At 43.1% G+C, this 27,657-nt stretch overlaps 1 protein-coding gene across 6 annotated transcripts in view; it reads left to right on the top strand.

Annotated features, from left to right (window-relative positions):
* The window catches only part of ADCYAP1R1 (ADCYAP receptor type I), a 1,274,377-nt gene that overhangs the window by 1,014,250 nt on the left and 232,470 nt on the right, over positions 1–27,657 (top strand). For all 6 annotated transcript variants that reach the window (XM_069647708.1, XM_069647709.1, XM_069647714.1 and 3 more), the window contains exon 12: positions 18,183–18,274. In XM_069647708.1, coding sequence (XP_069503809.1) covers positions 18,183–18,274 — 92 coding nt within the window. The remainder of the gene's footprint in view (positions 1–18,182; positions 18,275–27,657) is intronic.

A 27,657-nucleotide genomic window follows, 5' to 3' on the forward strand; every position in this document is an offset into this window, starting at 1 on the left:
GGATGTAACCACAGAACTTGTAGGATAAGCGCAAGCTGACCATAGCCCTTATAAACCTGTATTGGAGCGTGACCATGTGCAAAGATCAGGGCCGTATTGAGTGCATTGTGTCACTATTGGATGAAGCCCTAATATCAATGAGGAATCCTCACATTATTGCATGTGGAGACTTAATATGCACTATTTAGATACAAAGGGTAAAGTGTTGAGTGAATCGATCCTGGAGAAAAGGTCTCTGCTATGGTTAAATGAGTCGAAGGCCAGTGATTTATCAATGCTGAATGGTCAGACCAAGGGGAAAATCCTGGGAGTTTGGACATGGTCTGGGGGGGTTCAGCATGCTTGTTTGGACTACTGCTTTGTCTCAGCTAATGTTGCTGCTGCAATAAGACGGTTTGAGGTTTTGGAGATGCCGGTGAATGATCACTATTTGATAGCATCGAGCTGGGTGGTAACACAATGACAGTCAAAGGCTGCTGTGATAAATCCAGTTGACGTGGCAGGGGGTAGAAATTGACTAAGAATAAAACCATCTGAAGTTCCTCAGATGGTAGCTCGGTTTGAACAATGTGTATCGGAAAATCGGAATGGTACCGATTATGGCTGGATTCTTCAGCACTATAGGGAAGAACAGGGCTCCTGTGGCAGACAGAATTTCATTCCACTCCACAATTATAATCACAAAGTAATGTTACCCAAGAAAGCAGTGAGATCCGATATTAGGAAACTAAGGCTAGCAAATGGCATTGTGCCTGAGACGATAATTAAAGTGATATGTAAAAATAATACCAGAAACCTCTGGGGATTTCTGAACAATGTGGGAATTCTTCAGTCAGCTCTTACCATCAGCCAGGTATCCAAAGATAGATGGGTAGAGTTCAATTGTTTGATCCCGGCGGGAACCAGAACCAGAACAATACTACTGACACAGGAGGAACATAGTTCATTGATTTGGATAGAGAGGAGATCAAAACAATGATTGGGAAACTTAGTTCATCTAGGGCAGCAGGGCTGAGTGGCCAGACGAATCATATTTTTAATAGAAAATCCGGATTTATGGGCATGTTTTATGGTTAAGATCTTTGATCAGGTCCTAGATACTAAGCAGATTCCCACATCCTAAAGGGAGGCTCTAATAGTGCCGATCTTCAACAAGGGTGATCGTGATGATCCTAAAAAGAATAGTCTGATCACCCTCTTGGGTAAATTGTTTGCATCTATCTTGCTAAGCATCCTGAATGCTTTGGCAGTGCAACAGGCCATCTCGATCCAAGTCAGACAGGTTTTAAACCTCTTTCTCCTCAACCTTCTGAAGTTAAGATCCATTGATTCCAGAGCAAACATCTATTTGGCTTTTATGAATCTTGAAAAATCTTTTGATGGGATGAGCAGGGAGAGGCTTTGGGCCAAATTGATAAATTGGAAATGTCCTCCCAATCTGGTAGAGGCAATATGGGCACTGTACACGGACACCTTGGTACAAGTGAGATTAACGGCACATGGGGCCCTATCAAAGAAAATGTGTACTTTCCGGGGATTGAAGCAAGGCAGCTCCCTAGCCCCCATCCTATTTTATTTATATGTTTCTGACTTGGTAGAGTCCCAGAGGGTGGTTTGGGCATTTCCATCTAAGATTAATGCAACAGGTCTCCCTTGGATCCTGTATGCCGATGACTTAGTCTTCATTGACCAAACGCTGATAGGGCTGCAGCGCAGATTAAATAGTTAATGTCATATCTTGAAATTAATTGTCTGCAAGTAAATGTCTAAAGTCCTAATTATGTCATCGGCTCACAGGAAACCCAAGGATATATACTCATGGATTGTTGAGGAGGAAAGACTGGAAATGGTTGAATTTGTTACCTACTTGGGAACAATAGTCAACAGAAACCTTTATGATAATGCCCATACTATGATGTTGCAGGACAATGGCAAGAGGCATGTGGCCCAGGGAGCTGCTCTTCAGAGGAGGTATGAAACCTTTTCAGCATTGCCCTTCCCAGCTTTTTATAAGCAAAAAATGATGCAAATTCTAATTTATGGAGCAGAATCAATGTTGAACCTGACCTGGAAAGTGTGGGGGCTCCTGGAGTGGTATGTTTGGCAAAGGGTGTTGAGACTGCCTAACTCACAACCAGTAGCTGCTATTCGATTTGAACTAGGGCTACAATCCATGGAGTCTATTGCATTACGGAAATCTATCTCCCTATTTAGGAAATACATGGTCTCCATGGTCTCCGATATATGGCTCCCTCTTGATATATTGATATATTGAGATACAATGAATTCGCTTCCGTGGACGTCTGGTTTGGGATTTGGAAAGGGAAGTGTGAAGCCCACCTCAAGTCCTGTGACATTCCATTACAAATGTTGGCCGGCAATCCCGTAAAGGCAAACAAAAGGATGCAGGATCTGGATTGGTTCTCCACTCAATAGTCCATAAAGACGAATAGGCTGAAGCTATCATGCATCCGAGGGAATAGAGTGCTAAATCAAGTCCCTAATTATCTACAAAAGCTTCCATCAGCTCACTATGCTGATCTACCTTAATATTTTCCCAACAAGAGAGGTCCAATTAGCTAGGAGGCAAATAGTGAAGGCAGATACAATGTGTAGATATTGTGGGGATAGAGGGATCGATGAATCCCTGTTCCATTTGGTGGTGACTTGTTGAGCCATGGTAGAAGCAAGGACACGCTATTTGGAAGCACATGTCAAGTACGCAAGCTCTCTGTCAGCTTTGGAATGGTGGGATATGTTTTTAATTGGTGAAAAACCAAGTTTGATCTTAGCAGGAATTACATTTATTGAATGTATTTTTAAGGATTTTTAAGGATGAATGATTATGTTGGATTTTAAAGATTTATCTTACTTGTGTGCAGAGAACTGGAGATGTTTTCTTTTTGTAAAAGGTATATTTAAAGAAACATAAACAATATAAAAAAAGAATGAAATAATAATATTAATAATAATAATAATAATAATAATAATAATAATAATAATAATAATAATAATAATAATAATAATAATAATAATACGACTGTTTCTGGTTATTCATCACAGAGTTGTCTCTTTGTTCATGTGCTGCATCTGGTTTACTTTGACTTTGCTATGTATTTACTTAGGTGACTCTCACATAAATTGGGGGCCAAACTCTGGTTGTGTGTCATACGCTCATCCATTATGCAGGGGGGTGGGTGTTGTGTGCCTCACAATGCATGGACACCCACCAACACACATCAGCTGCCTAACAGTGAGCGCTCTCATGTCATGTAGCACATCTGCCACTGTAATGGTTCTTCATCACATGTGAGTTTGTTTATATGTGGTTGGAACCTTCATCCACCTGCTTGGCTCACACACTCTCAGACTTCCTTCACATCACCCCAAAACATGCCTGATCAATTTATGTTACTTGCAGGGAATTTGAATTTTGGACTTGTATTTGTATTTATTTTATTTGTATTGCGCACCTTGCCCTGGGGCATATGGGCGCATACTTTGCAAAGGTAATGGTTACATACAGAAAAACAAATTTCCCTGGGGTAAAAAACAAATCTTTACCTTGAAAATGATGATCTTAAGGCAACACATGTTACAGACAAGTACATCGTTACAGCGGTTATAGTAGTATTTCTAGGGCATACTGCAAAGTATACTAGAATACAGAAGATATATCGATGTTACAAGTGCAGAGGAAGGCTAGGCATCCGATATTAACACATTGCCATAATAGGTCAAGGTGGTTAGGTGGATGAGGCACATGCGTCAGGCTCATAGAGACAGTGTTTAGTTTTGTTCTTAGAGGAGTGGACGGACGGTTCCGTTCTGAGTGTAGTCGGTATAGTGTTCCATAGTTTGGCCGCGAGTACTAGGATGCTTGATCCCCTGGCTGTCTGAAACTAGAAGCTAGGTATAATCAGTGTGTGGACATGGGCTGGCTGACCTCAGGGGTCTGTTGGCTGTGTGCCACATGAAACGATTGGCCAGGTATGCGGGTGTCAGATTGTTCTGGGCCTTGTATGTTAGAGCAAGGGTTTTGAGCAATATTCAGTGAGCAATGGGGAGCCAATGTGAATTGCGTCTTGCATCAGAGATGTGTAATCTCCTCGGGAAGTTAAGGGCAGCCCTGATGGCATTATTCTGAGTAACTTGTATCTTATCGATGTTTCTTTGGCTAGTCCCTAAATAGAGAGTGTTACAGTAATGCATTTTTGCCATGTTGAGAGTTCTAGCGAGGATAATGCAGTTATAAGTCGTCAGGAAACGTCTGCAGACAGTGATAAATTTGCAGGTGTAAGCTGAAGCAGATACAACAGCGTTTATTTATCTGGTGAGAGATAGTGTGGAATCTAGGTAAATACTAAGTGTTTTTGTGTTGTCAGACACTTTAATAATATTCCCATCAATGGTAAATGATTTGTAGGCAGGGTCTAGGTTAGTGAGTTTGATATGAGAGCCGAGGACAAGTAACTCAGTTTTTTCATCATTAAGGCAGAGCCCATGATGTGCCATCCAAGCTTGGATGATTGTGCAGACTTTGTTGAGTGTTTTAGAGTCAATTACATGGTCACCTGTGATGGGTATGAGTATCTGGGTGTCATCAGCATAGTTGGTGCAGGAGACGCCCAGATAGTCAAGTATGTCAAAGAGTGGCTTTGTAAACACATTGAACAGTGGGGGAGAGACACAAGATCCTTGGTTCAGCAGAGGTAGATGGTGAAAAAACCCTCATGGTTGTGTTAGCCAAGTAGGAGCTGAACGAAGATGTGGCAGCGTCAGAGAAATGAGCAGCTATTTTGCGGTAGTGACAGAGAATTTGATGATCTACCAAATCAAAAGCTGCTGAAAGGTCCTCAATTTGTGTTTTTAAGTCAATCAAGGCAGTTTCTGTCCCATGTCTGGGTCAGAAACCTGATTGCTGGAGACCCAATAGTTGATTTGTTTTAAGGTAGTTCTGAATTTGTAGGTAGGCAGCGCGATCCAGGATTTTTAGTAAGTATGGCACAGTGGAAATAGGCCTATAATTGGATGGGTTACTCAGGTCAAGGATGGGCTTTTTGATTAATGGGGTGACCCAAGCATCCTTGAGATTGTCCGGAACAATATCACATTTGAAAGAGGCATTTATGAAGGTGGTGATAAAAGGCGCAAGATCATGAGCAGCCTCCTTGATAATAGGAGCAGGGCATGAATCAACTTGACAGTTTGAGGGTTTGAGCTTCTTGATAATATTTTCAACTTCCGAAATAGAGAGAGGTGATAAACTGAATGGTTTGAAGGCATGGTTAGGAGTGGGGAGGTTGTGCGACGGGGAGTTGATTGCTAAGTCTGAGAGGTTGCTTCTTTTAGTGTTCATTTTACTTTGAAGCGTAGAGATTTTATCTAAAAGTGCCTTTTGGATGTTGGTACACCAAGCAGTGTCAGGGGTACATGTATCCAGAGGGGCTACAGAGAACTCTAATTCCTTTAGGATCTTAAAGAGTTCCTTTGTGTTTGATTGTGCTTGCAAGTTACATTTATTGTAAATGTATTTCTTGGCTGCAAGTAAGGCTTCTTTATAAGTAGAGGAAGCATCGGTTAGGTTATTTTTGTTAACTAGTGACAGTATATTTTTCCAATTTGCCTCAGCCTTTCTTTTTTCTTTGCGTATGTCTCTGAGATTTGGAGTAAACCAGGAATTGAGGTGAAGGCCAGGTTTTTGTTTGCACAATTTTAGCGGTGCAATGGTGTTAAGGGCTTTTAGCATGGCATGATTATATGTATCCACTAGAACTGTGGGGTTGGAGCAAGTGGTCGATGCAATATTGAGCAGAGGAGAAGTTTCTCCATCATGATATCCTTATTACGGGTATGGATAGATGGGGTAAGGTTAGGTTTGGGTGTTTGGGGGTTGGAGTTAATAGAGAAGATTATTTTGTGAAGATCAGACTAGAAGCAAGGGGTAACTGAGATCAGGCTGAGAGTACAGTTCACGTCTGCAACCCAGTCAAGGGTACGTCCTTTATTGTGGGTAGGCTCTTTGATGTGTTGGGTAAGGCCGAAGTCTGTTAGTGTCCTTGCTAGCTCAAGGGCTTTAGTGTCGTTCACATCTTGGTACCTTAGATTGAAATCGCCAAGTAGAAGGATTTGCGAGTTGGGCTTAGTATTGGTGGCAAGGATGGATGAAATGTCCTCAATGAACATGGAGATGGGATCCGGGGGCCTATAGGCAAGGTGCACTGTAGCAGTTTGGTTAGGAGAGATGGGTAGTTTAATGGAAAGTAGTTCCACAGATGGGATCTGGAGGTTGGGGATAGTTCTAAATTCAAGAGAACTCTTGAAGATAAATGCTAATCCTCCACCCTTTGTTTGATTAGTATCCCTATCGCATCTGATGATGGAGTAGTTGTCAGGGATTGCGAAGGACAGGGAGGGGCCAGCTGCCACATGCAACCAGGTTTCAGTGATAGCAAGGAAGTCTACATTTTCTGTTATGATCAAATCAGCGATATCAAGGGCATGAGCGGGGAGGGATCAAGCATTGATGAGCGTGCCTTTGAACTTAATGTCTTTGGCGTTGGTGAGGCTGGTAGCCAAGTGGGCTGTGCCATGTTTGTTGGATGCTGACGCAGTGGCTGAGTTGTGCAAGGGTGCAAGGGTGAGTGGTTGTTGTTCGGCGCTGATGATTTGATGTTAGAATAAGGGTGCTGTCGGTAGGTCACATGTTGGAGTCAAGATGCTAATCTCTGGTTTCTGGCATGAGTGGCACAAAATTGGCTTCTGTAAGTATGTATAAACTGGTTTGTGGAAACTAAGAGAGTAGACTGGTTGGTATACATTAGGCTGTTTGCAAGAGGGAATGCACTTGGGGTAGTCAGGCGGAGACTAGTGCCTAGTCTCTGATTTCTGCATGGATGGCGGGGGGATGATTGGGTAAAGGGACTTTACTGTTTATAATAAGGGGCTGATTGAGAGTTACATGGCAGTGTGTCGAACCAAATCTGAAGTTTCTAAGGTAGGTTGTGCAGGGTTGATTAGGCATAGGTTTTGATGCAAAGTGTTGTAGCCAAAGGGCTTGTACGTTTAGATAGAGATTAAAGATGGTCATGTTGACAAGAGTCTTTAGGTCATACACATTTGGCGTATGGGTAGCTGGTGGGCGTAGATGATAGTGCTGTGAATAAGTGGTGCGAGGTGTGCACGTGTTGTGAGGTGTCCAGACCAGGACCAAAAAAAAGAACAGGAGGTGAGTTACAGTGTGTAATGTGGGCCAATTGGTAGGCTGCCGGATTAATCTGGATGTGATAGAGAGAAGGCGTGAGGAGAAATCAAGGGTCCAGTGCATTTTAACAAACTAAGCAGGTATTAATTAGATAAATATGCAATCTGTAAACAACCTAGGGCTCAGTGAGATGGTAATTAACTTGCAGAATATCAAGTTAGCTTAATAGGAGGTCAAAACAACCAAATAGCTAGTATAAGCCAAAATATGCAAATAGTAACATCGATTGTACACGGACAGAGGGTAAGTAACGCAATCCTAGCAGGAAGCTAACGATATGGGTAAGGCACAAAGCACAGAGCCTAGTGAGAAAAAGATTCAACTAGCTAGCAGCACAAAAATAGCGAATGTGGTAGCCGAGAGTGGTATTATACATATGAACAGTGTGTGTGGAATCAACTGGGCAGATGTTCAAATAGGATGTGTGAGCAGGAACGGCTTGAGATAATATCAGAGGACAATTGAGCAAGCTAAACATAATCAGTTAGAAGGCATGGCAAACGTAGTAAAAGTGAGTCCCTTCATTCATCGATTGATGTTTGCTACTATGCACTGACATTACATGTGACTCTGTCCTGTCAATGGTATCTTGCACTAGTGTCCTCTTAGGTCATTCACCTACGGCAGCTTGAGGCAATTTCAATGGCACATGGGCACAATGATAGGTCACATTGCATCACATTGCTTTACTGTGTGACATGTACATGATGCTTTCACTGTGTAGCTGCTGCAAAAGTCTGATGTTCTGTTGCTGTGCCACTGGTTGTGATGTACCAGTGAGTCCTGTGATGAGCTACAGACATGGATTTTGCATCAGTGCTCTCAGTTTTTGGGTATATGTGTGGGTATGTGGTCTCTGTGTTTCAAGTTGGTGGCAGGCCAGTGGAGTAGCAGTAAGATGTTGTTCAATGTTACACTGGTAGGGTAGTGATGTGTCAGGGCCAGGCTGGGATGGTGGTGGAGGTGAGGGGGGCTGGTAGGTGTTTTCTGGAACTGAGGGGGATAGCTGGGGTTGGTTGCAGATGTCAGGGGGGCTGGTGGGTTGTGTCTGGACTTGAGGGGGCTGCCTGGGGGTGGTGGCGGAGGTGAGGGCAGATGGTGGGTGGTGTCTGGCCTTGAGGGGGCTGTCTGGGGTACTGGTGGTGGTGAGAGGGGCTAGTGGGTGGTTTCAGGACTTGAGGGGGTCACCTGGGGTAGTGGAAGATGTGAGCGGGGCTGGTGGGTAGTGTTTGGACCTGAGGGGGATGCCTGCGGGTGGATGCAGAGGTAAGGGGGGCTGTTGGGTGGTGTCTGGACCTGAGAGTGCTGCCTGAGGGAGTGGCAGAGGTGAGGGGGGCTGGTGGGTAATGTATGGACCTGAGGGGGATGCCTGTGGGTTGTTGCAGAGGTGAGGGGGGCTGATGAGTGGTGTCTGGACCTGAGGGTGCTGCCTGGGGTGGTGGCAAAGGTGAGGGGGCTGTAGGATGGTGTCTGGACCTAAGGGGGATGCTGGGGGTAGCTGGAGAGATATGGGGAGCTGGTGCATAGTGCCTGGACCAGAGGGGGCTTCCTGGGGGTGGTGGCAGAGGTGAGGGGGCTGGTGGGTGGTGTCTGGACCTGTGGGTGTTGCCTGTGGTAATGGCAGAGGGGACGGGTGCAGGTGGGTGGCATCAGGAATTGAAGGGGTTGCCTGGGGTAGTTGCAGAGGTGAGGCAGTTGGTGGGGGGTGTCTGGACCTGAGGGGGATGTCTGGAGGTGATTGCGGAGGTGAGGATGGCTGGTGGGTGGTTTCTGGACCTGAGGGGGCTGCCTGGGGTAGTGACAGAGGTGAGGGTGGCTGTTGGGTGGTGTCTGGACCTGAGGAGGATGCCTGGAGATGGTAACAGAGGTGAGGGGGGCTGGTGGCTGTTGTCTGGACTTGAGGCGGCTGCCTGGGGTGGTGGCGGAGTTGAGGGTGGCTGGTGGGTGGTGTCTGGACCTGAGGAGGCTGCCTGGGGTAGTTGCAGAGGTTAGGGGGGCTGGTGGATGGTGTCTGGACCTGAGGAGGTTGCCTGGGGTAGTGGCAGAAGTAAGGGGGGGTGGTGGGTGGTGTCAGGACTTGAAGGGTTTGCCTGGGATAGTTGCAGAGGTGAGGGGGGCTGGTTGGTGGTGCCTGGACCTGAGGGGGACGTCTGGGGTGGTTGCGGAGGTGAGGGTGGCTGTTGGGTTGTATCTGGATCTGAGGGGGCTGCCTGTATTAGTGTCAGAGGTGAGGGTGGGTGATGGGCGGTGTTGGGACCTGAGGCCGCTGCCTGGGGTAGTGGCACAGGTGAGCATGGCTGGTGGGTGTAGTCTGGGCCTGAGGGGGCTGCCTGGGGTAGTGGCAGAAGTGAGGGGGGCTGGTGGGTGGTGTCCAGACTTGTGGGTGCTGTCTGCGGATGGTGGTGGAGGTGAGGGGGGGCTGGTGGGTGGTGTCTGGACCTGAGGTGGCTGCCTGGGGTAGTGGCAGAAGTGAGCAGGGCTGGTGGGTGGTGTTTGGACCTGAGAGGGCTGCCTTGGGTAGTTGCAGAGGTGAGGGGGGCTGGTGGGGGGTGTCTGGACCTGAGGGGGATGTCTGGGGGTGGTTGTGGAGGTGAGGGGGGCTGGTGGGTGTTGTCTGGGCCTGAGGGGGCTGCCTGGGGTAGTGCTAGAAGTGGGGGGGCTGGTGGGTGGTGTCCAGACTTGTGGGTGCTGTCTGCAGGTGGTGGCAGAGGTAAGGGGGGCTGGTAGGTGTTTTCTGGACTTGAGTGGGCTGCCTAGGGTAGTGGCGAAGGTGAGGGGGCTGCTGGGTGGTGTCTGAACCTGAGGGGGATGCCTGGGGCTCGTTGCTGAGACAATTGGGCTGGTGGGTGGTGTCCGGAGTGCAGAAGGCTGCCTGGGGGAGGTGCCAGAGGTGAGTGGGGCTGGTGGGTGGTGTCTGAACCTGAGGCCGCTGCCTGGGGTAGTGGCAGAGGTGAGCGTGGCTGGTGGGTGTTGTCTGGGCCTGAGGGGACTGCCTTGGGTAGTGGCAGATATGAGGGGGGTTGGTGGGTGGTGTCCAGACTTGTGGGTGCTGTCTGCGGGTGGTTGTGGAGGTGAGGGGGGGCTGGTGGGTGGTGTCTGGACCCGAGGTGGCCGCCTGGGGTAGTGGCAGCGGTGAGCGGGGCTGGTGGGTGGTGTTTGGACCTGACGGGGCTGCCTTGGGTAGTTGCAGAGGTGAGGGGGACTGGTGGGGGGTGTCTGGACCTGAGGGGGATGTCTGGGGGTGGTTGTGGAGGTGAGGGGGGCTGGTGGGTGTTGTCTGGAGGTGAGGGGGCTGCCTGGGGTAGTGGCAGAGGTGAGCGGGGCTGGTGGGTGTTGTCTGGGCCTGAGGGGGCTGCCTGGGGTAGTGGCAGAAGTGAGGGGGGCTGGAGGGTGGTGTCCAGACTTGTGGGTGCTGTCTGCGGGTGGTGGTGGAGGTGAGGGGGGCTGGTGGGTGGTGTCTGGACCTGAGGCGGCTGCCTGGGGTAGTGGCAGAGGTGAGCGGGGCTGGTGGGTGGTGTTTGGACCTGAGGGGGCTGCCTGGGGTAGTGGCAGAAGTGAGGGGGGTTGGTGGGTGGTGTCCAGACTTGTGGGTGCTGTCTGCAGGTGGTGGCGGAGGTGAGGGGGGCTGGTTAGTGATGTCTGGACCTGAGGGGGCTGACTGGATAGTGGCGAAGGTGAGGGGGCTGCTGGGTGGTGTCTGAACCTGAGGTGTATACCTGGGGCTGGTTGCTGAGGCAAGGGGGGTTTGGGGGGTTGTGTCTGGAGTGCAGAAGGCTGCCTGGGGGAGGTGGCAGAGGTGAGCAGGACTGGTGGGTGATGTTTGGACCTGAGGGGGCTGCCTTGGGTAGTGGTGGAGGTGCGGGAGGCTGGTGGGTGTTGTCTGGGCCTGAGGGGGCTGCCTGGGGTAGTGGCAGAAGTGAGGGGGGCTGGTGGGTGGTGTCAGACTTGCGGGTGCTGTCTGCGGGTGGTGGTGGAGGTGAGGGGGGCTGGTGGGTGGTGTCTGGACCTGAGGTGCCTGCCTGGAGCAGTGGCAAAGGTGAGGGTGCTGCTGGGTGGTGCCTGGCCTTGAGGGGGCTGCCTGGGTTAGTGGCAGAGATGAGGGGGCTAGTAGGTGGTGTCTAGACTTGAGGGTCTGAGGTGCAGTCGAGGTATGTGTCAGCAGTTTGTGTGTGGTGCGAATAGGGGAGGTGGTTCGCAGGAGTGCAGCGATTACCTATGTGCAACCTTGTACAGAGTAGCTGGGGTGCAGCCTTTACTTACATTGGACCTCGTGCAGAGTAGTTAGGATGCAGCTGTTACTTATGTAGGACCTTGTGCAGAGTATCCGCGGTGCAGCCGTTACTTACGTGGGACCCCGCGCAGCATAACTGGGGGTGCAGCCGTTACTTACCTGTGACCTTGCACAGATAAGTTGGGGGTGCAGCCTTTTATTACATGGTACCTTGCGCAGAGTAGCTGGGGTGCAGCCTTTACTTACGCGTGACCTCACAGAGAGTAGCTGGGGGTGCAGCCGTTACTTATGTGGAACCTCGCGCTGAGTCGCTATGGTGTTGGATCTTGTGTCAGAGGTTGACACAGAGCTTTGCGGAAAGGTTGGTCAAGATCTATGTTTTTGTTTTGCGTGGGGGTGGGTTGTGGGCATTCCTCATGCAGCTCAATTGCCTTTGCGGATCGGCTAGAAATGCGCATTTGGATCCATGAATATGCAGAGTGTGCAGATTTAATTATACGCGCATGTTCGCACAGTGTCGTTCTCGGCATGCAGCACTTGCAGGATTAATGCGCTTTTTTCCAATGAATTGGCCCCTAAATATATGGAATACTCGATGATAGCATTGGATGCTTCGACAAATAATATAAATGCAATCCATACTGGATTGGAAAGAATAGGCCATGTGCTTGCAAAGACAGTCCAGAGCTGCTGGGTTAAATCTCCGATCATTTGGACCACCAACAATGTACATTGACTGAGCATGCATGACTATGAAAAATGTTTGTGTTGTAATATTCAGTATGGCACCTTACAGCTTAAGTGTTTCTCCTGCAAGAAGTTACAGACATATGGGGACAAATAGGTATTCCATTCATAAAATATTTTGTTCTAACTGTATTATCAGGACCCCATTTGCATCGCCTCTTCCTGAATTACATGATACATATTTTAGAATACATGCATTGCTGCTACTCTAGGTAGCCATTAATGTAACCTCTAATTTGAAAAGCATGTCCAAAGCCTCTCAGTCTACATGAGTCTAGAATGTTCTGAAGCTGAGGGTGATTTATTTTCAGGCTCCCAGAGAATCAAGATGATGTGTAATCTAGGGACCCCATTTAATGTCAAAGCTGACCCTGTACAATCAAGAAATTCTGTACTGAGCAATACCAGGTCTATTAAAGCATTGTTGACCAATGTTGCAAGGTGTTGCACATCGTTTGACTATAGACAGTTTACTCCCAGTATACAAACCTCATTTCATTTGCATGATCCCCTGAAAAATGTGTGTGTATGGAGTCGATATAAATTTAGTTTCTGCATACATTTCTCTCGAAAAATGTGGCAATCAATTCCATGTTTCAATTCCATCCTGCACTTGTGCGATCTGAATGACACACGGCCTAGTGAGATTGTTGATTTGCCCTCCCTCTGCCCCCACACTCCTTGTATTGTTGCGCCTAGAAACACTTGTGAATAGGCGCGTTATAACATATCATATTATGTGTTCATACTTTTATCTGTGCTATGGTCACCTAACACCTGCATGATATTTCATATGTGTGCAGTCCAAATCCCTACTTGCATGACGGCCTAGTGTTACATGTTCTTTCCCCGCCCCTACCTTTCCTTATTGACTCATACCATGACTTTACTGTTTGCTTTTTTGGAACGGAGTCAATGTGACAATTGAAATAAAACCTGCTGGCAACATTGGTTCCTCTTCTAATAAAAATCACAAGCAAATTCACAATACGTTTTAGATGTTTTTGATGCTAGTGATAGCTTGAGAATTTCAATTTAGTGTGTGCAACATTTCCCTTTTTATGACAATACAAATTGCTGGATTCCACGTTGTAGCTGAGTTACTCCCATTTTCATTTGCAGAAGTCAATACAATGTTTGTAAAAAACGAACATGGTATGTTTTCTCAAGAAAAACATCATTATAAACGCTGGATTCCCCATGGTGGTTACAAAATGAGGAACAGGGAAAAACCCTGGTCCGACTTGTTACTCACAGTACGTAAGCATTTAAACTAGCATCATATTTGAGATGCTTTGGTTGGTTACTCGGTTCAACAACATATTCATTTACAAAATCCCAATAGGTAAAAAATTCTGTAGGTATTTTATGTCATCTTTTCAAAAAGGCAGTGTGCAGTGCAGAAGCCAATGCATTTTGGAGTGATCTCTGTGTTGAGGGCTAGCAACTAATAGTATAGCCAGTGTTTAAACAATACATCAAACCAATATAGCGTGTCACAGTACAGTTTCATCACATAATGCCCCACCAAAATTAAATCAATTGATTGTTTTTGTGAAATTCATATATGCAAACACATGAAATAAAGAAGAAAAAGAAAAAATATAAGGAAGAAAGAAAAAATAAAACATAAATGATCACCATTAGCATCTCTGCTGATTGCACATAATGTATCAAAATACATGATTAGTAATGTGCTTGTTTACCTGTAGTCAAATCAATGTCATCATGTGATACTACGAGAATAAAAAAATAAAACAAAGATTGGGTGCCGTAAACTGTGTGACGTCACCTTGACCATAGGCTAGTCAAGAACATATGTACAATTACACCTTGGACACGACAAGAAGGTTCTAACTACATTTCCCATCAACCTTCTTTATCGCGGCTGACATCCTATGGTGGTCCCCGACAGTGATGTCACGCCACTATATGACGCTGCCGCGATGACGTCATGCTGCTTACACAGTGATATCACACGGCTTAAGGCACTCAATCTGACAAGGATATATGGCTGATGCTCCTGAACGGTCTGCACTCACTCGCCTCTGTGGCCTCTCTCCTTTGGAACAAACTCCCTCTCCCTCTGTACCTTGAGCAGGAGCTTCTCAAATTATGGAAGCTCCATAAGACTTTCCTCTTTTCTTCCTCCTTCCCTCCTTCTCTCCTCTTCTAATCCTGCAGTTGCTGAATCGGTGTGCTTGGCCCTTATGCATCTTCAGGGCCTTGACCTCCCACACCATTCTTCAGAGCTCCTGTCTTTCCACAGCACTTTACATCTGTACCCCCTCCGCTCTGGAGACTCACACTTACACCTCCCATGGCCTAGGCCGTGTAGCACTCAACTTGCCTAGCGCTTCCACCATGGCACACCCACGGGCTCGGACTCCCCGGCACTTCCGCCTCTTCCATCTTCCTTTCTACACTTGCATGTTCTGAAAACTCACAAGGCATAGTAGGTTCATCCCATTCCCTCTTTCCCCCCTGTTTTTAAATATTGTGTTGCAATGTTGTAAGGATTTCCCACTCTCCATCCGTCCCTGCCCTGTGGGCGCTTTGAAAAAGTATATTCTTATTGTATAAGCGCCTAACAAGCAAACAATAAATACATAAATAGATAAATAAGTGGGCCCACATCAAAGCCCACATCTCTGGGGCACAACACTGCCACACATTTCAAGATCTGTAAGGAACTTGCCAAACCTACTGCAGTCTCCACTTCTCCTCTTCCTTCCCAAGCCCTCAGTATGACTCTAGCCTCCCATTTCACAACCAAACCTAAAGACATCATGTCCTTGCTCTCTTCTACTCCCCTCACTCCGCCTGCATGTAGACCTCCCTTGGCCCCCCTCTCTCCTTCTCCCCTACTCTCCTTCTTCTCACCCATAGCACTGGATGAGGTCAACAAGACAGTTTGCTCTATGACAGTCTCCTCCAAACAGGTGCTTCCCTACTCCTCTAGAACAATCAAGGATCAAGGACAACATTGCCTCTCTTTGTCCTTCCCTGGTTGAGTTTTGTTATCACTCTTTTGCCACCTGCTTCTTCCCATCACCGCTCAAACACTTCCTTCTGCACCCGCTCCTGAAAAAGCCATCTGTGGGCCCTTCATGCCTGGCTAACTACCTCCCTATGCTCACTATCTGCTTTTTGGGCAAACCATTGGGGAGCTTGGTCATCTCCAATGTGTTGTCTGTCTCCATCACCACAGTCTGGCCTCAGAGCTGCCAGAGGCTTGGAAATTGCTCTCCTCAACACCATTGATGACCTGCTCTTAAACCTCGACACCAACTCTCCATCCATTCTCATCCTCCTTGACCTGTCCTCTGCCTCTGACATGGTCAATCATTCCACCCTCATAAATCAGCTCCTTTATACCCTTGGCATTACAGACCGGGCACTGGATTGGTTGACCTCTTTTCGTTTGAAACGGCCCTCTCAAGTGCAACTGGGCCCTTTGCTCACACCTAGTTCACTATCTACTTGTTGCATCCCCCAGGGCTCTATCCTCGTCCTGGCCTTTCAACATTTATCTTGCCTCTCTTGCCCACTTGATCTACTCCTTCTCTCCTTATTTCCAGTGTTATGCTGATGACATATAGCTCTTATTTAAGCTTCCCTCTTCCTCCCCTCCCTCCTCTCTCAATCCTGATTGTCTGACTGCTTTTCAGGCATGGTGTGCTGCTACCGCTATCTAGCTTAATGCCAGTAAGATGGAGATCCTTCTCATTGGGACTAAAGCCCCCTTCTTCCCTGCTTCTCTCTGGCCGCCCTCCTTGGACCCCATCCCGACCCTCCTGTGAAGCTAAAAACCTGGGTATAATCTTCAACTCCTCTTTCTCCTTCTCTCCTCACATCGCTGACCTTGCCAAGAAGGCCCACTTTCAGCTTCACCTCCACAGAGGAATTCTCTCTTTCCTCACCTTCCCCCAGAAACGCAATGGCTCCAGAGCTCTGGTTCTCTCCAGACTGGATTTCTGCAACAGCCTCTTCCTTAATCTGCCTCTTTCCACCTTCTGCCCTCTTCAACCAAACCAGAATAGATCTGCAAGACTTTTCCTTGGCCTCAAGCCCATGCATTTCAACTCTCCAGCCCGAAAATCTCTCCACTGGCTCCCAGTTATTGCAAGGATCAAATTCAAGACTCTCTGCATCATCCACAAGGCTTTCTGGGGCCTCGCTACATCCAACTTTCTCTCCCTAAATACCTCCCTGCTAGAGTCCTTTGGTCTTCTAGCTCCAACTCTCTGCAGATCAGATGTTTCTCCAAGTAGAGAGCACTGGTAGATCTCTTTCTTTGACAGGTGCCTCCTTCTGGAATGGCCACCCCTCCCCTCTCCGACCTGAGCCAGATCTTAAGTTTTTGGAAGATTCTCAAGACCTTCCTTTTCTCCTCCTCTTTCCCTCTCCCCCAATGCCTATCCCTTCTCCTTGCTAGTCGCAAACTGACTCTGCAACTGGTTGCCCGTTTCTCTTATGTGTCTTACTGGGGCCAGGCCCTCTTTCGACCAGCCTTCCCCTGTACCTCTTACCAGCACTTGTCCTCAGGCACCCTTCCCAACTAGTCTACTGAGTCTGGTCCACCCCCATCCTGTACTTATTGACCCTGGAACTTACCCTCTGAACTCCCCTTAGCACTTGCCCAGCCACAGGGGCCTCTCCCTCCTGCAATTCTCCCTCTTCCATCCCTCACCCTGATTTTCCCCTCCCCCTGCACTTTTCTTCTGCACTTGCACAATCTGAATGTCACTCACAAGGCCTAGTAGGACAGTTATTGTTGTTTTCTCCTCTGGCTCCCCCAACCCTTTTTTGTCTTGTGGCACCTGGAAACACGTTTTGCTGTATAGACACCATACAAATGTTCAATAAATACATAAATAAATAAATAAATAAATAAATAAATAAATAAATAAGGTATTAGAATTATTTGTGGGCACTGTTCAGTTACTGGGATGCCGAGAATTATTTCCATACTTCTTTTCTCTTTTAATCCCTATTGATTCAAGTAATTGGCATTAAGGATATTAATAAGCTGGAGGACAAAAGCTATCCAGTTCTGATTTAAGACTATGCTCTGCTCACAACAGTACACATGGATTATATTTGATAAAATCTATAATCAAACTTTAACTTTAACCTATTTTGATATTATGTTAGATTCTTTTTTCTTTGTTTCTTCTCTTAAAGGAGCACAGTCACAATATGTATAAGAATAATAGGACCTAATCATCATTTATACTGTTTTTTTTATTGTCGTCTGGGCAGGTTATGTGGAAGAGGTCAAGTTGTTCCTGTTCTCTATATCTTGTCTAAACTGTGTTTTATGTCAACAAGAATCATACAATTTGTATTATGATGTTGAACAGAAACAGAGAGTGAACATATTGTACAGGTCACATTGGTATGAAGGGCATGCGTGTGGACACAGCATTATTTGAGAGTATTTTCATGGTGATGTAGAATTTAATATAACGACACCATGGCATGCGGATACAGATTGTGGTATTTATCTAAGCACAAGGATGCAGTATTCGGACTGTTCATTCATGCACACATGCCCCACAGCAATTAAGAGATAGGTCAGAGTGTGGCTAGCCTGAAGAGTAAATGTTATGGCCTCACATGCTTGAATGGTATGCTTGTTCTCTTTGGAGATTGATTAACTAATCATTTTGAAATATTTTACTTATTAGCCTCAACTTGTAATTGTAGGTTCTACACCTGAACAAGCACCTTAAGAAAACTGATAACTGTACTAGTGCTCTGTGTTTATGAAGGAAGCCTATTTATGCTGTGGTCTATACTGTCCTTAAGGCATGGTGCTCATTTTTAAATAACTGTACCTCACAATCAAAATAGTATTTTGTGATATCCACTTTTGAACAATGTGTGCTGTTTTTAACAGACTATTAACTTTTTACCCTTCTCCTATTTTTACAGATCAACTTTGTGCTCTTTGTTGGCATAATAATCATTCTTGTGCAGAAACTGCAGTCTCCTGATATCGGAGGGAATGAATCCAGCATTTACTTGTAAGTATAGTGCCATTCAATCTAAGAGGACCTGGGTTCCAGGGTGGAATATACACATAGGAAAATAAAGAAACACATCATTTTGGAAATTGATCTAAGTGTTTTAACAACATGTTGTAAAACATATGTAAAAACATATGATTACATACAGTTTAATCAAAGCTATGATATGTTTATTCAGGAGTTGAAATAGGTTAATCATATATACATGCAATTACTAAGAATAGATTATGACATTTTTGCTCATGTCGGTTTATGGCAGGTTCATCACAACACATACATGAACATGATAATATTAATACTTATACATATATATATATATATATATATATATATATATATATATATATATATAGAGAGAGAGAGAGAGAGAGAGAGAGAGAGATATCATCTTGTATTATTTTGTTTATTGTATTTCATAACGAATGCATAAACTGTCCATGCGTCCCTGAGAACGTAATTTCCTTATTACGAGTTAGTTGTTTTATCACATGTCAATTGAAAACGTTGACTGTAAGATGTAATAACATTTTACAGATGCCTAGTGATGACATTTGTAATATCTTACTGAGAGATGGTATTCAGTTGAAATAACTGTTTAGAGTGTGTTTTCAATTTAGTAAAGGGGTTATGTGCGTATTACAGAAGGAAAAGCTAGGTAGAATGGAGGAATAAAGGTACACGTGGAAGACAAGGTTGAGGGTACGAAAACAGGGCTACAAAAGGGGAACAAGAAAGAGGACAAAGTAAAATAATGAAAGCACAAGTAACTGCATATGTGGGTGAATGGAGCAGAAGGCGGAGAAAAAACATAAAAGGACACTAGAAACATGATGTGAGATAAAATAAAAAATCAGCAATATAAAAAAAAGGGTTTGAAAGGAAAAGTTAAGATGAAATAGCAAAGAAGGCAAAGTGCTAGAAAACAAAGTAGTGATTAGGAAGGAAACTAAAATTAAAATAAGATAGCAATATGCAGACATCGAGAAATGAGGAAAAATTACAATGTCAAAATGGATACTGATTCTCAATTCAAAAGTTCATGGAAAGGACATTGTTTGTCACTCACAATTGAGATCCTCAACCATCTTGAGGCATATGATGTCAGGTGGTGTCCATTTACATGGTTGCAAATCTCCCAGGTACATTTGATTATTTTTTTAAGTACAGTGGGGGAATTTGTATTTCTCCTAATGCTTTCGTCGACTTATCCTCTCCACATACTTCTTTTTTTCATTTTGTTTTCTAAACCTTTTTCACATTCTACATTTTGTATATGTTCTATCAGATTTCTCTGTTTCTTTGATGCTCTCTCATACACACGTTTGTGAATTGCCATTGGATCTGCTTCTTGTTTTCCCCATCATTTTTCTTTTCTGTGAAGTTTGCTTTATCCATTAAGTCTCTCCATTTTTATTTCATGTTCTCTCCATTTTGCTTTATTTCTTCCTCTTTCAAATTCTTCCTCTTTCCAATTTTCCTGCATCATGCACCTCTTTTCAGGCAGATGTTTTTTCCAGTTTATCTTTCTTCAGTCCTTTTGTTTCCTCTTTCTAAGTTACAGCATTTACTTTTTTCGCCTTAACATTGTTCCTCACTCTGATTTTCGTTCCTACCTCTTTCTTTTAGTAAGTCTCATGGCCCTTTTTTTGTCCTCAAAAGAAGCACCTTTGTGTTTGGATAATAAGCAATGTTCAGCGTGGAACACAATCTCTGATTAACAATCTATAAGCAGATGTTCCATTTACTGGTACTGAGAAGGAGGCATGATCTGTCACCATTCAGCAGTAACAGGGTATTACAGTCACAGGTTATTACAGTCACAGTCAATTGTTTTATCTAATATTAAGCAAGGTATGATCTCACAAATCACTTATGTTAAGAAAGTGATCTAAAGACATTTAAATGGCAATTTCAGTATAATGTTCAACATTTATATTTTAACAATGCATAGTTCAGTATCTTTGCCATAACTGGTACAATTAAACATGCCTCCCTAGCCTATTAGCAAATCATAAAGAATTTCTTATGAAATTGAACATGTCATTCACCATGAATTATACTTCAGTTTACACATCTACTCTTACATGTATTTCTTCTCTCTTCAGCAGGGAGCCACAAGCAATATCATATGTTTCATTTTCCTTGTTACATGCTAATAAACATCCTCTACTGATCACTGGTGAATGCCATGCCAAAAATAAACTTTCCAAATAACAAGGTGCTTTCTTTTTGACTGCTGAACATTCAGTCAACCCTTGTTTGGGCATTCAAGAGCTAATTAGACATGCTGATTTGATGTATCCACAGTTCATCTTACAATAACCAGCTTGTTACACTTAAAGCAGAGTAGAGTTACTGTAGTGGCGACTTGTCTGAACGCAAGCCCAATATTACATTTAAGCTAACATTGTACCCTAGTCTAACACATATTTCCGATCCTATTTCATCCTGGCTATTTGAAAAACCTTCAATTTAATTGTGAACATATTTCCAAACCTGTTTGGGCATGTTAGGTTCTAACAAGCAAAACACACATTCAGAGGGAACAAGCTGTCATGAAGAGTGGTATTTGAAATTCTGAGTGTAACTACTAAAGATGAAGGAGACAGATTACAGATTACTTGTCACTAGGCAATACACGGGATGTACACTAAGCCACTTGACACATATTACACAATGATTAAATGGTCCATAACACACCCAGCAGTCAATGTTATCATTTCAGTCACTCTAGGGGAAGAATTTTCTTTTTTTTCTGTGGCAAGTGGTCCACATTTGATGCATGTAGATGAACTATACTGACAACATGCTACTACTGCCTCGTGACATCTTAGGCACTGACAATATGGAGCAGGCTAGTCATAGGATGGGACCTGAAGATAAATGCTGAAGATAAATGCCATACTGAAACCCCGGTTGCATTATCACTTTATTTTGTTTTTAAGCAAAACATGATATTCCATTGTCGGCTAGAAATATGTGTTGTGAAAAATAGTTGTACTTGTGCCTGCTAACTGAATTTGGGTATTAAAACCTCAAAGTAATACTTGTGTTCATTGTATCACGTTTTTGTCTTTTTAAGTACTGAATTGACAATACATGTTTTAGGGCTATGTCTTTGTTAACTAAATAAACAAGAATGAGAATTTCCTTTTTAAGAGTCATGCCAAATATCTACACACACACAAACACACAAACCTTAAAGTATCTGATCTTTATTTTGAAAATAACTCTCATAGCTAGCCCAATGCTTAATAGTATGTAACTCATTAGTTGCATGGTTTTATCAACTCAATGCATGACACCATCAAGCTAACACTATTTACTACTTAAAACCATGAATGCATCAGATGTCAAAAATTGTCTTACCCGTTGACACATATTTCTTCCAATTCACTAGCAAATTGTGACTTGTGTGTTTTCCCTGAAAGCCCACAACTATGAAACCAAGCATATCATTAAACTGAAATATTTGTTAAATCAGTTTGAATATTTTGCCATTGTTATGGTCAATATAGTGATTTAATGATTTGACCAATGTTTTTCCTATGTGTATATAAATAACAAATAGAGCATCCCATTGTCTGTTTCATCCCTGTCATGATTGTGCTGTATTTCTTTGTAATGTTGTTAATGGGCACATGCACTTTTATTCTGCATTCATGTACATGTTATGAAGTGGAGTATGTTTTCTCAAAACAAATGCAACAAAGCTAAATTACAGTCAAATACAAAAAAACAAATATAATATAAAGGCACCACTATATAAAGCACATGTCCTTGAAGTGCATCAATTGTGTGATCCGATTATGATTTTATTGCTACTTTGATGATCAAGTTCACATATATTTTTTATGTTGAAGTGTATATAGATGCATATATATTTATTTGCAGTGTGTAGACTAGTAAAAGATCTCAGCCGCATGATGTTTTCTTACACTGTGCCTTCCACCAGAGTTAGTGGTACCTGGGCAGTGTGCCTCAGCTAATCCAAGGTCTTAGAAAACAGCCTTTGCCTCTGTTAAGGGCCCTCATTTTGATTTCCTGTTGCTGCTCTCATTTGTCAATATAACACATGCAAATGGAGGAGGCACCCTGAGAGTTCCAACCAACATATCCATGGTGGCCTTCTTTTTATGTGGCTTTTCTGTATTTAGAAAATGTCTTGTACTCTCTGTGCCCACTCTTTCTCATATGAACAAATCAATGCACTTAATACCCCAGATATCATGCCAGGTGCTAGTAGTTATGGTACCTGGGAATTCTATATTGGTCCATGGGTGACCTACATCCAAGAAAGCCAGCAAGGTCAGGCATTATTGTTTATTTTGAGATATAAAACAAGTGAGTGATTGCATACTCTGAAGCTAAGTCCCAATCAGTAGTAATCATCCACAGCAATATCTCATGTTTTTTTTTACCGCTGTGGCCAAACTTTAACTAGTTTTGAAAAGTCTTTCTCACAGTCACATCCCCAATATGTCTGCAAATGCCCCTCAAGAATCCAGTACCTCACTGATCTACAGGATAGTATATGTTGTGGGTGATTTCATTGCATTTAATATGCCTATTTGTATAGTATGGCTACTGCTACTTATATAACTTAATTTACATTAAAGTACAAAATATCCATTGATGGTATGAAACACACATGTTGTAGAGTAAAGCTGTGTCTGTGGACATAATGAAATGTACAAGTAACCAAACATAGAAATAACCAGGTTTTGTTGCCATGAACTACTTCTGCTGACATATAGGCAGAATAGGTATGACATGATAATATTGAGCAATATTGCAATTTTCCTATAACTAAAGTTCTCTAACTGTTTATTATAATATAACATGCCCCACTGGTCAAACCTATATAGTGTCGGCTTTCTTTGCCTCAAAAGTGGCTTCAGAGGACATGGCAACAGAAGACTGTGGACCATGATGGCTTCATAGAAAGTGGCATCTCACATTATGTGACTTTCATTAAATCACAGCTTGATAAAACATCTTGCAATCATTGTAAAACTGATCAATACATCTAAAATCATTCAGAAAAAATGCCAGGGAGATTGGACCAAATAGGGACCAACAATTGATAGTCTTTTGATCAGTAGGTGTGCCATAGAATGCTGACCATCTTTTCCTTCCTACATCTTCTGAAGTGATGCATAAAATCAGTAATATATCTGCTCTGGTGGTTGATAGAGATTTGGCAACAAGTCATCTGAAATGTAAAAGTGTCAGGAGAGCAGGACATCCTTGATCTGATTTTAGTTCCTAAAAATAATCCACCACCTATATCTATGTGGTAATGTACTTACTATAAAGTTTAATTCTCAAATTCAACCCCTGATAAGAGAAGCACAGCAAATCCTTTGTCCAATGTAGATAAAAAGAGCAAGTATTGACAGGCAACGCTGATTGAATAAACAACTTTTATTTTAATGGTAACACCTTCATTCTCCATAAATGCATGTACTACTGACATAATACGAATGATTTTCCAAACCAAATTTATTAAATAGTATGTGTTTGCTCTTTTCTTGCCTTATTCTTTGTTTCCTTTTACCATAACTTTTTGTGTATCTTTTTGCAGAGGTTTTTATAAACCACACACAAATAAAAAAAATAGTACTAAATGAAAACACTGCCCATGTGCCATTATGATGCATAAGTCTGGCAGTTTTAGCAAGAAGAACCTACAATCAGTTATTTAAATATGTGGCAACTTTCCCAAGATAGCCAAAAGAGAAAGGTGCAGTTGAAGAGTGATTAACCAGAATCTGCTGTTTCCACATTTTGTTCTCATCCAGATATCCTTACGATTACAAAGACATTTTTTAAAACAATTTCTATCTGATGTTGGCAAAAGTTATCTATTGGCAAAAATATTGCAATGAAATAAAACTGAAATTCAAAAACATATTTGACTGAAAAACATATGTCTATGGTATAGAAAAAGTCACATCAAATGAGTATCTTAACAGGTTTGACTGTTGAGTTAACTCACTATAATGTATGTGCAATTCAGGCAATTAACTTCAATTTTAACCTATTTAATTAACAGCGTGTGAACCACTAAAATGTGTCCAAAGGAACCATTTTCAAAAATGATTTAATCCTGTTTAAAAATCATTAATTCTACTTGGACTAAAGCAGTAACTGTGGCAGATTTTGGACAATTGTTTTAAAGAACTCAAAAGAATTCCAGCCCATTTTCTTGGAATCTGTTAAACTGTACATCTTTAAGAATAGAATGAGTTGTTTTTCTTCTCAAAAGCAGTTCATAGCATTTAGAAATGTAAGCACAATTGGTTCATATTGGGCCTCATTATAAGTATGCCGGTATGATAAGCTACCGGCACTGTTGCTACCGGACCGGCATTCTCCGAGTTCTGCGAACGGGTGCCTTTCAGTCCACCAGGTCTGACCTGGTGGGCGGAACGGCACCCACTCGCAGACCTTGACGGATGCACCGGCACCATTCATGAATGGTGCCGGTGCATCTGTCCTCCCTATTCCCTTTGAGTCCAATGGGACTCGAATGGGAATAGGGAGTCATATTTTCTGGAACCCGGCAATAGGCAAATACCAGGACCGGCGGGGCTGTAATGCCCATGTAAGTCTCCATTGTGAGGAGGCGGAAAAAAAATTACTCCGGCGGCAGCTGTGCCGTTTTTACCAGCACGGCTACTGCCAGGGTCATAATGAGGCCATTGCCTTTATTTTACATACAATTATGACAGGGATAGGTACAAAATAATTCTTAAAAATACATACATTAGTATTAAGAAAAAAAGTAACATTCAATTGGCACATAGAGGACATTTTTGTAATAGTTCATAAAAGTGATTAAACATTCTTTACTAGAATTTCAGTGAAATATTTACTACAATAAGGTCATTGCCTTCATACGTATGACTTGACATTGTGAAATGTGTAACACGTTTGGAGTAACCAAATCAATGAACAACTATCATAAAGTAATGCAATTCTTGGGGCACAATTCTTACAGAATGTGTTGAACAATTGTGTTTATTCATCCATTACAACATTTATAAAGGACATCATTATCTATTATGCTAGCAAGCTAGATGATGGTGAAAGAAAAGAGTCCATTTTTTTTCTTGAAGAGCTGGATCTTCAGGGCCTTCTTGAAGGCCTTGTGAATTTGGATGTGCCTGAATTTCTTGACAATGTTCACAGGGAATGACAGAGAAGCAGCATCTTTCTGAGCATGTTCTGTTAAAGAAGGCATTGAGGTGAAGGAGTTAATATACGGAGAAGAGCATCCTGAACAGTGATTAGTGCTAATTGTTGCAAAGATAAAAGGGGGAGTCTAAGTGATGGCAGGTTATATGTGCACTGTACATTGGAAGTTGATGCAGTTGGCAGCAAAGAACCTGTAGAGGGATGTAACAATGAGTGTACTGTGATTTCTTTTCATGAAGCCCGGAACATCACCCATGGAAATGTTGTGGATGTTTTGTTGTTTTTAGTTATGGAAGGCAAGGGAGCAAGGTAAGCACTTTTCCCATAGTTAAGTAAGAGATGATGAAGACATTAACAATTTGCACATTGTGTGGGAAGGAGAAGAACACAATAATGCTCTTGAGGGTGCAAGGTAGGAGGAAGCAGGGACCGACCGCTGTATCAACTTGGGATACCATGGAAATCTCCTAAAGGATGAGAAAATCAAAGCTTTTTTTATAGAGTGTGAAGAAGGAGTGGCAGGACTAAGCAAGAGGTTGAGACAGCGTGGTAAAGCTTTTTAATTACATTTTTAATTTTATTTCTGTCATTTTTTTGAGATTACAGCACATGCATCATGACAAGTTATCAATAGTTGCCATACGTTGGTGCATTGCTACAAAGGCATATTTGAGACTCAACAGCATATTAGTGAAACACATCAATGAAGGAGTGCCTCTAAGGGCCAAAAGACAAATGTAGAAATTATAAAAAGTTGGGGTGTGATAAAGAGAAAAGCTTTTCAGCTATCCTGTTGAGGCAGGTTGAGGCTTGAATTGGAAAGGGGGAGAGCAACAAACTGGGATCAGTATTAGAGGAAGGAGAATGAGGAAGCAAGGATGGATTCCTGATGAGTAAAATTTGTCTGGAATGAGATGATCCAAGACTAAGGGACTGATTCAGAGAAGCGTGTAATATTGACACAATCCTGTTGGAAAACATTCTGTGAATCAGGCCCTAGGTTGTTTGCATTGATAGACATCAAGGAGAAGATTTTCTTTAAAGAAGGATTGGAGCTGGAGTGTGATGCAATTTTCTTGGTTTTTAGCCAGAAAGAGGAAGTGTGAAGTTGAATTGTCAATTTTAGCTATGGGCCAGTGAGCCACAGTTTTTAAAGGAAGGGATTGACAGTTGTCTGTTTACAGAAATGTGTAGGCAAGGAAAGTAGTGCAGACAATTTGAAAAATGTGATTACAGAATTAGTAGCAGGGATAGACTATTAGAGCATCTGGTTTTAATGGAATTGGAAGCTACACAAGCTAAACATATTATTGTGATGGTGGAGTGATGTGAAAAAGCTGTGTAACAGAATTTGATGTGCTGTTCCTTTAATGACAAGTGTTCTTGGCAAAGTGATTCAGATGGGAGTAATGAAAAATAGGAGGAAGGCAATAAAATGAGCTTGAAATTCACTTTGTATAGTTCTTTGGAAGCTTCTGTCAAGATGCAGATAATTTTAGAGGCATGGTCTTATTTGCATTCCGCTTTGTTTATTTCTAGCAAAAGAGATATCTAGACTCAACCCAGAGCAATACTTACATTATCACAATTTACAGTGATAATCCTAGATGCTTAATTACTCCTAAAATGTGATTGCTGTAGTAATTACTAATCAATATGTTATTGATTATTTGTTTGTCCATAAAAAGAACATGGGTGAACTAATTTAGACATTTGCTACAGTAGGTACGATTTATGAAACCAAAAGGTTTGATGGGCAATGAAATTAGATTAGATGGCATGCTAAATCCACACAGTATTTAAATGGGACCCGATGGGGCTTAATATTATGTATTTCCGTATAACTGCCTCTGTAATTTCACCATTTCAGTTTGTAGTACAACAGAATTGTCCAGCTATCTGCCCTAATGGATAATGCCGAAACCCAATAAGATTATCATACCAGCAAGACCCAATGGCCGTAGACACAATGGGTCATAGTCACAAAAGCAGCAAACATGAATAGTGTTCAGCAATGGATGCACATAAGATGCATATGAAAGACAACACAGCAAAGATGGGTGGCAACATTGTGGCTGGTCTGCATCAAATTTAAAAGGTGATGCAGACCATAACACTCAAAGGTCTCTTGCACTTAAAATAAACATCTTGCCCAGTTCTTACTATGCCCTTAGATG

This window comes from Ambystoma mexicanum, chromosome 2q (genome assembly GCF_040938575.1).
Source record: "Ambystoma mexicanum isolate Mex_15411 chromosome 2q, UKY_AmexF1_1, whole genome shotgun sequence".
Lineage (NCBI taxonomy): Eukaryota > Metazoa > Chordata > Amphibia > Caudata > Ambystomatidae > Ambystoma > Ambystoma mexicanum.